At 35.8% G+C, this 11,552-nt stretch overlaps 2 protein-coding genes across 2 annotated transcripts; both read left to right on the forward strand.

Annotated features, from left to right (window-relative positions):
* The first annotated feature begins 4,014 nt into the window (after positions 1 to 4,014).
* On the forward strand, positions 4,015 to 4,567 carry LOC131805916 (tyrosine-protein phosphatase non-receptor type 2-like). The gene is made up of 2 exons (XM_059129702.1): positions 4,015 to 4,247; positions 4,324 to 4,567. Exons 1-2 carry the CDS (start codon positions 4,171 to 4,173, stop codon positions 4,565 to 4,567), a joined length of 321 nt encoding a protein of 106 aa, XP_058985685.1. The 5' UTR covers positions 4,015 to 4,170.
* A 1,676-nt stretch (positions 4,568 to 6,243) lies between these two features.
* On the forward strand, positions 6,244 to 8,452 carry LOC131800582 (coiled-coil domain-containing protein 22 homolog). The gene has a single exon (XM_059129723.1). The coding sequence runs from the start codon at positions 6,397 to 6,399 to the stop codon at positions 8,080 to 8,082; it is 1,686 nt and encodes a 561-aa protein (XP_058985706.1). The 5' UTR covers positions 6,244 to 6,396; the 3' UTR covers positions 8,083 to 8,452.
* Positions 8,453 to 11,552: the final 3,100 nt, after the last annotated feature.

Raw genomic sequence — 11,552 nt, forward strand, 5'->3', positions numbered from 1 at the left:
ACTTTTTTTCTTAGGGGCAGGCACAGGAATTCGGCACAAGAAACAATTATCATAGATTTTATGGAGAGCCACCAGCACCTAGCCAGGGGCTTTGTCAAAGGTGATCGAGTGGTTGCCGAAACAGGTTGGTCACATTTGCTGAAAAACAAAATTCCTCGGGACCACCCACCAAAGATTGCAATTGGGTGGAAAAAGACATGGTGTCACAATAAAAAAGAATATGCAATAACTGGTGGTGGTCCTTTCGACAAATATGTGCTCAGAGAAATAGAGGAATCAATTGGAATGTTTGTTTTTGCACAAACATCTCTTTTAAACAGAATATTTACACTTCTACAATGATTCTAATCATGTGTTTTGTGTTGATTCCTCATTCATTCGTTCTTTCATTCCCTTAATGTTACCATATTGAATATATAATGTTGCCATATTTACACTGAAATCGTAGTTTACCAAATCGTACGAAATCTGAAGAAGCTAAAACAAAAACGAACGATTTTGAATTACGAAATTCAAAACATTTCGATACGATTTAGTGACATACCTGTATAGCTGAATGTAATGGTATATAATTTTTTTTTTTTCAAAATCAGCGTGTCAAATCTTGGGTACACTCAGCTCTCACTTTGTATTTTTAGTGTGTCTGACACACAAAATTGGTGTAATGTGTATTTCAGAAACGCTTTGAGTGCATTCAATACGCTTGAGCTCTATGGGCTGTCGTTGTTGTAGCAGTAATATATATTGGGGTTTATGGACTTCAAGAATGTGGCAGTCATATTGTAATGGCACATATTTCATCAACGACAGGATGTACGCCATGATCGTACTGTTATACGCATAGGTAACGATTTCAATGCCGTCTGGAGGGCGCGTAATTCTGATAAAATAGTGGTTAAACAGTTCCAGAGATATCACCTCACCTCGGAGAACTCCCTGTTTCACTCTATGATACTTGGACTTCTTATTCCGGAATTCTACGTGCGACCGGCGTACATACATGTAATTGACAACGTATTCTGAGCGTCCTCAAACAGCGTGGCATGATTGACAGTATCAAGGGCCTTTAAATAGTCGAGAGCCACCAATACTGTTCAATGGCACGGCCTCTTCTGGCTGAGACCTCTACTAATATGTGGGGACATGGCGAACTAATACGCCTCTATAAAACATTACTATAGAAATAGATAGATTCACATACATATGTGTAAAAACTATAGATCATTTCCCATGTATGAACAAGCAAAAAGGAGGGAAGTTCTGCCGGGCGGAACTTTTGGAAGGAACATGAAAAATTAAAAAAAAAATCATCCATATTTTGTTTCGTAATTTTTCTATTCCATGGAGATCAATACGAATAAATAACAAGTAAAATAGTATCAGCCGACTGATGTATACCCCCAGCTTGAGTTATGATTATTCAAACTCATTATAGGGGAGGATCCGAAGCAGTTGGACAATATTAACCAATTCGTATCTGAGGTAAGACTGATACAAATATTACAACGTGCCGCCTACATTCATATCACATTTCTGGTTAAGATAAATATTCAGAAGAAGCAAGTTGTAAAGAATCGCCGACTTGTTTCGCACAGATGTAAGTATTGGAAATTGTGACGTTTTGTGGGCGAGGTTCCAGAAGGGGTTGGCAGATATATATGTCATCTTCACAATAGACCTTACGTTAGTAAAAATATTTGGATGTGTGAAATTTGAAGAGAGTTGGATCCATGGTACAATGAAGAGAAGGTAGGTCAACTTTGAAAAAATTTCAAGTATAGAGGTCTACCTGTTTGGCTTGTAATGTCAGAATTGCTATTAAAACAATAAAAAAGCAAACAACTTGTTGCATTGATTTTGAATAAATAATTTAAAACCACGAAAACTGAATGAATGGTCAAAATTTCGCGACAAAAACTGTAGATTTTGTCGATGCATTCGTTGCAATAAGCATTTTGAAAACACCCGAATTTGAATATTTTCTGAACAATTTTTTATCATTGAAAAGAAGACACACACATAAGCAAATGAAGTTGACATATTAAGCCAGAAAAATAAAAAAAAATTAAATCATATGGTAGTTCTGCCCTACCTTGAATTCATTGTACCATGGTTGGATCCATGGTACAATGATATCAAGGTAGGTCTATGATACCATGGTACAATTAATTCAAGGTAGGGCAGAACAACCATATGATTTCAATTTTTTCATTTTTCTGGCTTAATATGTCAACTTCATTTGTTTATGTGTGTGTATTTTTTCAATAATAAAAAATTGTTCAGGAAATATTCAAATTTTGGTGTTTTCAAAATGCTTATTGTAACGTATACCTCGACAAAATCTACAGTTTTTGTTGCGAAATAAACCATAAGAGATATATAGAACATAATTTTGAAAAGAAATTTTGACCTTTCATTCATTTTTCCCGGTTTGAAATTATTTATTCAAAATAAATGCAACAAGTTGTTTGATTTTTTATTGTTTTGATACTAATTCTGACATTAGGTGTGTCTGGTTACCCTAAAGTTTGTAACAATTGTTACAAATTGTTACTGGAAGTCGTCTGTTAACTCAAAAGTTCTGCAAAAGAGAGCGGTTGGAGAGAGAAATTTTGACAGTTCTTTCAGTGAGAGTTTGCAAATTCTTGCTGGAAAAATTTCTTCTTGCAATCACTTGCAACTCTTCTTCTTCTCATTCATCGACATTCAATCAGATGTTTTCTATTGTTTGTTTATTTCTTTTTGTGCTTTCAATTTGAAAATATTTTTTTGGAATTAGCAAGACTAATAGTTTTTGGAGAACAACTTTACAAAATGTGAAAAACGTAAATGTTAATATGCAATAAGAAAATAAACGACTATATCCAACATTTTTATTTAAAAAAACTTGTAAAATTAGTATTGCTTCCTTTGTTTTAATTCTCCTTATGGGGGACAAATTGGTTTGTTTTGACAAATCAGCTGATTAGTTGCAAGCTTCTGCAGGAATACCGTCTGTTTACTTTTCGCATTTTCCTTGCAAAAGAGAATAAAACTACCTTACTCTCTCAGAAAGAAGTTACTGGACAATTCCTGCTGGAAAAGTAACCAGACACACCTATTACAAGCCAAACAGGTAGACCTCCATACTTGCAATTTTTTCAAAGTTGACCTACCTTCTCTTCATTGTACCATGTATGATACCATATGATTTCAATTTTTTTATTTTCTTGGCTTAATATGTCATCTTTATTTGTTTATGTATGTGTTTTTTTTTTTTCAATAACAAAAAAATTGTTCAGAAAACATTCAAATTCGTATGTTTTCAAAATGTTTATTTCATCGTATGCATCGACAAAATCTAGAGTTTTTGTAGCGAAATAATCCTTTAGAGATATATAGTACATGATTTTGAAAAGAAGTGTTTACCTTTCAATCAGTTATCGCGGTTTTCAATTATTTATTCAAAATAAATGCAACAAGTTGTTTGATTTTGTTATTATTTTGATACTATTTCTGACATTACAAGCCAAACAGGTAGACCCCTATACTTGCAATTTTTTCAAAGTTGACCTACCTTCTCTTCATTGTACCATGGTTGGATCCTTATATCGTTTATTTTAGAGTTTTGTTTTTTAAAAATCTTATATCTTGTGGGGGAGGTACCATACCATGATGGAAATATTGAGATGTACCAAGTCTGAATGGAACGTTTTATCAGTTTTATAGGTACTCAAAATTTTGACCCTTTGTGTGGGAGGTACCAAAAGGAATGGTCCGATCTCTACCATCTTTATAGCAGATCTTGTGTTGATGGAAATATTGAGATGTGTCAAGTCTGAATGGAATCGGAGGTTAATTCCGCATTTTATGGCCTTCATGAATATTCAAAACTTTGATCCTTTGTAAGGGAGGTACCAGAAGGAGTGGACCGATATTATCTATTTTCGCACCTGATCTAGCTCTGATGCAAATATTAGGATTTGCAAAGTTGGAGCAAAATCGGATTATCCTTCCTCTTTCTCTGCTGCAAACTATTTTCTTTAGAAAGGTCCCTCAGATCCAAATCTTTTCTTGGAATTTGTGGAACGAGTTCGAAATGCTCGCAATCGTACATTGCTGCAGGAAATCGAAGAAAGTCTTAAACAAGTTCGGCTTTTAGATGCTGATGCTGATGAAAATGGTGGTATTATGGGCGAACGCAAATGTGCTGCAAGTAATGGTGTTACTCCCGAAGATGAAACACCAGTTTCAACAAGTGTCCATCAGTAAGAATTTCTTCTTTTTTGCAATTCAATAAATTGCTTCCAATTTTCCTTTCTTAAATGTATTTTTACGTTGCAGATGTATTAGTGCTGCTAATCCGCCTGTGATAGTGCATTGTTCGGCTGGTATTGGGCGTACGGGTGTTTTGATACTAATGGATACAGCATTAGCCTTGATGGAGGCTCGGGAACCAGTCTATCCGTTGGACATTGTGCGTACAATGCGTGATCAAAGAGCTTGTATGGTGCAAAATGTGGTATGTAAATTATGTGACAATGATTTGAAAACTAGTTTAAAGGAATCAGCTGGTTTTGCTGACTGATGTATACCCTGAGCCAATATTCGATTATTTAAATATATTTTGATTATTCAAATTGTTGACCCTCTATGAAGTGGGATCCGAAGGAATGAGCTAATATTGTCCATTTCGTGTCGCATCCAAATAAATATGATATAAATATTGCGACGTGCCAGGTTTGGACTATATCGAATACTTCCTTCATTTCATATGTGATTATTTTTAGAAAAATAGCTAACTTTTTTCTCAAGTTATGACAGATAATATTATTGAAAATGGTGACTTTTTGTGGGTGAGGTACCACAAAGAAAGGGTTCGCAGATATATATATCATCTACACAACAGATCAGTAAAACTTGAAGAGAGTTAAAAGCTTATTTTGCTTTCTTTTAGCGTTTTGTTTTTCAAAATCTTGAACTCTTTGTGAGGGACGTGCCAGAAGGAATGGTCCGATCTATACCATCTTTATAACAGATCTTGTGTTCATGGAAATATTGAGATGTACCAAGTCTGAATGGAATCACATGTTAATTTCGCGTTTTATGAGCTTCACGGATGTTCAAATTGTTGACCCTTTGTGGGTGAGGTACTTGATAGAGTGAACCGATATTGTCCATTTTCGCACCTGACCTAGCACTGATGCAAATATTTGGATTCACAATAATGGAACCAAATCAGATTATCCATTCTCTTTCTGAGCAGTAAAATATTTTTTGTGAAAATTTCGACCTTTTGTGGGGGAGTTGCCAGTTGAGTGGACCGATATTTTCCATCTTTACACCAGACCTTGGGGTAATAAAAATATTGTGATGTGCGAAATATGAAGAGCGCCGGATGTATATTTCGGATTTTAAAATCGTTTTTCTTATTCAAACTTTGACCCTTTGTGGGGGAGGTACCAGAAGGAATGGTCTGATCTTTACCATCTTTATAACAGATCTTGTGTTAATAGAAATTTTGAGATTTGTCAAGTCTGAATGGAATAACATGTTAATTTCGCGTTTTATGAGTTTTACGGATAGTTAAAATTTTGAATCTTTATGGGGAAGGAGTGGATCGATATATTCCATCTTCACAACAGAGCTTGGATAAATAAAAATATTGTTATGTGTGTTTTATAAAGGTTGTGATTATATATTTGATTGAGTGGACCGACATTGTCCATTTTTGTTTTAGCACTGATTCAAATATTAGGATTTGCAAAGTTGAAGCAAAATCGAATTATCCTTTCTCTTTCTGTGCAATAAATTTTTTTCTTTGAAAATGTTGACATTTTGTGTGGGAGGTACCAGAAGGAGTGGCCCGATATTGCCCATCTCCGAACTCGATCTAAATTTGACAATAATATTACGATGTCCCAAATCGAATACTCCCTTCGAGCCAGACAGAAGAACGGACATCGCTAGATCAACTCCAAATGTCCTGAAAGAGGATTTGGTCCCAAGAGACCTAGGATCTAAACCCGTTATTTCGATGAGGCACGTTTTGGCCGTATCAAATGTAGCCATATGTCTGAGGGTATAATACATATTAGAGAAAATCCGGATGTGTATGGTGATTTAGCGGCAATAGTAGCTGCCAAGACTTGCCCACATTGAGAATTTCCTTAGTTTTCACTATAATTGAACATAAAAATTGATCTAAAAAATCTATAGTCCCACTTTATGGACAGATTTTTATTATTTTCGTTATATGGAGTTGACTGTAAATTGCCAACTGATTGTTGGTGCGGTTCATACAATCCCTATCAGTGAATAGTATTTTGAAAGAGTTCGATAAACCACATAATTAAACAATCCAAAGGATACGTTTTCTAACTCTTGAAACTTTGGAGAGTGCTTCCAGAATCAAACATGGATGAAGTCGATAAAATTATAATACATTCATTGAAACAAATCGGATGTAAACTGGAAGCAGATGACAATGAAGTGTTTTCCTTAAATCATTTTACACCAGATATACTTGCGAGATCGGTGTCAAGATGTTTACAAGCAATTAAGGCGGATGCTGTTGTACCCAAATCATTGCCGGAAAGTTTGAATATGGCTCAGAAATTTACCATTGCCTCTGCTCTGGCTGAAGCTTGTGTATCATGTGGTTATCGAGGTGACATTGGCTATCAGACGTTTCTCTATCCGAATGTGGTGGACACCAGGCGGTTGTTCATGTTTTTAATTGAGCAGCTACCAAAATTAAATGATACGTTGGATTCCATTGAGGGCGGTGGAGAACGAAATGAATATAATTTGTTGTTGAAGGAAATTAAAAATAAGGTATCCAGGGAATTAAAAGCACCCTGGGTTCCTCAGTACTGCCGTGGTTTGGCTAACAGAAAAGGGGAAGGCAACAGTAGCCTTACAGTCGATTTTACCCCTCATTTAAACTTACACATTCCACAATTTGAAAGCGATTCGCAGTCGAAAGAGTTCTATCAAGCACCAAATATATTTCAACAAGCAACTGCAGCCGACTGTGACCTGGTGAGCTCAGTATTACACAAATGCGCTGTTGACTTGTACAGTCCTTGCCTAAGTCTAGAAGGTGTGCAGATAAAAGTCAATAATAAACCAAATCCAATTATACCATCTTTGCAAGCAGTGGAAGCTTGCACAATGAAAAATACTGAAGATGAGCTCCAAGTTGTGGCAGGCGCAACAACTCCTCTCCAGAATCTTATCAAAAATGTTGAAGAATTGCAACAAATAAATGATTCTTGCTTACAAGAGCTACAAACTTGCAATAATAAGCTCAGTAAAATACGTCAAGAACGTGCAGATATAGTGGCTCTGATGGACAGCATGCGTAAAGATCAGAAATTCCATGAACGTACTTGTGTTATTTTGGAAAATCCTAACGATAACATCGTCAAGCTGGAGGGGCTTATAGATAAAACCAGAGAAAGACGCCTGACCGTTGAGAATCAATGGCAGTCGCACCGAAAGCCAGCATTAAAGCAAATTGAAGAAATACAAAGACTGAGACAATCGAAAAACTTGCAAAACATTCAGGAGCTACGTCAAACCATACTGGACTATGAAACAAGTCTGAAGGAAAAAACCAGTACCCATATCCAACTAGCAGACGAGTTAAAAAGGTGCGCCATTGGAATCGCTCCAAGAAAAGAGTATACACGGCGAATATATGAGTTCATAGGAAATATTCGAAAACAACGTAATGATATTTTTAAAATTCTTGATGACACTAGAGACCTGCAGAAACAACTTAACTCTGTGTCAGCACAATTACAGCGTCAGTTCAACTACACCGATGATTTGTTATTTCAAAGTGCCAAAGTGCATTCGCATGCCAAGCAAGCATACAAATTGTTGGCCTCATTACATGCCTCTTGTAACGAAATATGTGATCTGGTATCACGCACTGGTCAGACGACCAAAGAAATTCGTGATTTAGAGGTACAAATTGATAGGGAACATATGAAAAATGTTGCAGCAAGCTTGGAGAAAATTACTGGAGACATTAAACAGTTTGAAATGATAATACAATCAATGCAAAATGATACTGTCAAGCAACAAATCTGAATTTGTAATTCATATTAATTGTTAGTAACTACATTATGCTTTGGCTTATCTCATAAGAACGATGAGAAGAAAATAGTATACTTCTTCTTAATACTAAGGAACGCATATTTTATTTATTTAACCGAATGAATGGGAGGTTTTTTCATATAGGTAATGCAAGAAGGCCTAAATATAAGAATAACTCGACCAAATTTTAAGGGAAACGACAATGGTCTCATCACTGCACTTAAGAAGAGTAATTTTGTCTATGACACAAAACATTCTAGTACATCAAATATATGGCATGTAATGCAATGATTATTAATAAATTACATTTTTAATATACCTTATTACAATGAAATAAAAAAACAATTATTGAATTTAAACTAAATATATCTTTTTTTAATAATAGGAAATAATTTCAACCTTGTTCAGTTTAAGGGCTATGAATCATTCTGAAATTGTTGACACGGTTGGACATTTTTACCCTGATTATGGGAAGATATTTTTTTGTGGAATTTCGGATTCAAACTAGATTATCAGGGGGTTACTATGTAACTCGATTCGAAAGTAAAATATTTCCGATACGAATTTTTCCTACCAACTAACTTCGCAACATTAGAGGAACGAATGAATGAGAACTCAAAAAAAGCCACATGATTACGAAGAATAATATTCTGTTTAAAAAAGTGTTTATTGTGCAAAATGAAAACTAATTTTGTTAATTTTTACACAATGCCGGAAGTTTTGATTGTTTCTGTAATTGAGGCACAAGTACAGGGTGAGATGAAGAAACTGCAACCAACTTCAGACTGCTGTCATTTTTAAGCCACTCTTCCGACAGCTCATTATTTTGTTTACAAGCGTACAAAAGCATTTTGGTGAGAATTTTCCGGAAAAAAAGTTATTCGTGATGGAATTCAACCGGAAAACCATCATCGTTAGAGCACTCCAGAATTTAAATGTTAATAAATCTTTTGTGTCTCGTTCCATCGCTCGTTACCGTGAAAAGTGCAAGAACTTACACCGCAACGGAAAGAACATAGACTCAGAAAAGCTAAAGAGTTGCTTCGCTTGACCGAAAGTGGTGAACTGCCGGATTTGGTTTTCTCCGATGAGAAAACATTCGATGTCCAGCAGTTTGTAAACAAACAAAATGATCGTGTGTACTTGTCAAAGAAGTCAGCTGAAAATGTGCACCTTCGCCGGGAATTGGCCAAAATACCACAGAGAAACATTCGGGCAGCGTGTGACGGTTTCATTGGCCGTTTGAAGGCCATAATTCATGCCAGACTGCTGTCATTTCTAAGCCACTCATCAAACAGCTGTAAAAATTATTCCAGTGGCAGTTCATTATATTGTTTACAAGCGTACAAAAGCATTTTGGCGAAAATTTTTAAGAAAAAAAGTTGTTCGTGATGGAAGTTAAGCGTTATAGTGTGATTTCTTTATATTTGGCTGGAAAACTACAAGTTGCTATCGTTAGGGCACTCTAGCATTTAAATGTGAATAAATCTTTTGTGTCTCGTACCATCGCTCGTACTGTGATACTGGTAGCGTAGCCCGACGTCAAGTAAGTGAACGGAACAAAACAGCAACATCAACAGAAATGGTTCGAAAATCAAAGAAGCGACTTGATCGAAACCCGCGTCACAGTGGCCGAAAAATGGCTCGCATGCTGAACATATCGCATATTCTATTCGGCAAATATTAAAAAATGAGCTCGGGGTAATGCCATTGAAATTCCAAAAAGTGCAAGAACTTACACCGAAGCAGAAAGGAAATAGACTCAAAAGAGCCAAAGAGTTGCTTCGCTTGGCCGAAAGTTGTGAACTGGCGAATTTGGTTTTCTCCGATGAGAAAACATTCATTGTCCAGCAGTTTGTAAACAAACAAAACAAAATGATCGTGTTTACTCTCCAAAGAGGAAAATCTGCACCTTCGGTTGGCCACCAGAACTCAAGCGCCGACCATGGTGAGGGTGATGGTGTGGGCCGCCATAACGCTCGTATTAATCGTCCGTGGCATCAGAATAAATACCGAATATTATAGCAAAAATATTCTGGAGGTTGTATTAAAGCCTTGGGCACGCGAACATTTTGACCGCAGACCTTGGATAATCCAACAGGACTCAGCATCATCACACTAACCACTCAAGAATGGTTACAAAACGAGGTTCCTCGCTTCATTTCCAGCGCACAACGACCACCAAAATCTCCGGATATCAATCCGATGGACTATTGTGTCTGGAATATTTTGGAAAGCAAAGTTGGCACTAAAAAATACCAAAGTGTCGATTACCTTAAGCAAGCGCTTCGCCGGGAATGTGCCAAAATACCGCAGAGCAACATTTGGCCAACGTGTGACGGTTTCATTGGCCGTTTGAAGGCCATAATTCGTGCCAAAGGACAAATCTAAACTTATTCTAATATTTGATGCTATTTCCGACATTTTTTGCTTTCATTCAATAAAATTAAAAAAAAAATGTAAAAATTATGGCGTTTGACTTTGTTGCAGTTTTTTATCTCGCCCTGTATATAGATCATTTTCAATAGCAAGAGTCCTGCAAAACACACGTCTGAGTTAAATTTTATCAACCTACTTCATTTCGTTCGGAAACTAGAGTGATTTTCACAGACAGGCAGACGGACGGACATCGCTAAATCGACATCGAATGTTTTGCTGATATATTTCGAGGTGTTACAAACAGCATGATAAACCTAATATAACCTCCATACTATGGTAGAGGGTATAACAACTGGTTTAAAAAAATTATGTGGCAACACTTTGGTAATAATTGGCTTCCCCAATTAAGAAACAATAAAAATTTGAAATAAAAAAATGTATATATATTTGTTATCAAAAAAACATTTTTTTACTTAAAAGAGTTTAAAAGTTACGAGTTCCCATAAAAATACAATTTAACTTTCAAAATCCAAAGTGGTTGGAATCCGAAATAAAAAGTTCGTTTTTCGTTTTCTGAAGAAGCCAAATACGGAATTAAAACCAATTTCGTTCTGAGTTTGTTCCGGTGACATGACTTACAGTACTATTTAGTACTTTTCGTGAACTTAAAGCACGCATCTCCAAAACCACCTCTTAATCACAATCCTACTACCAACAGAGAACCCAATATACAATTTTAAGAACCATCTAGAAGAGTTCGCACACTTAATACACATTTCCACAAGCACTTTTATATATTAAACTTACTTTCCAACTTTGATGCTCATACCACATTTCAAATTTTTACCTCTATCCGTTCACATAATTCCAAATGGTAACCTTTTAGTTTTTCGGAATTTCCAAAAACCCTTTGGTACATCTATCTCCGTCAATGACTCTCAATCCAAATTTTAGCGATTTTTGTTTTATTCCCTCCAATCAACTGATAGCAAAGATGTGATCGGGTACAAACAAAAAAAAACTTACGACTACTCCTTTAGCATTTAACATTTCATTTATTTATTTGTTTACTTATTTTTACTTTT

Source organism: Musca domestica, unplaced genomic scaffold (assembly GCF_030504385.1).
Source record: "Musca domestica strain aabys unplaced genomic scaffold, Musca_domestica.polishedcontigs.V.1.1 66, whole genome shotgun sequence".
Lineage (NCBI taxonomy): Eukaryota > Metazoa > Arthropoda > Insecta > Diptera > Muscidae > Musca > Musca domestica.

Coding starts and splice junctions, on each gene's coding strand:
- LOC131805916 (XM_059129702.1), top strand. CDS start 4,171: ATGGGCGAACGCAAATGTGCTGCAAGTAATGGTGTTACTCCCGAAGAT. Junction 4,248..4,323: donor GTTTCAACAAGTGTCCATCA/GTAAGAATTTCT, acceptor TTTACGTTGCAG/ATGTATTAGTGCTGCTAATC.
- LOC131800582 (XM_059129723.1), top strand. CDS start 6,397: ATGGATGAAGTCGATAAAATTATAATACATTCATTGAAACAAATCGGA.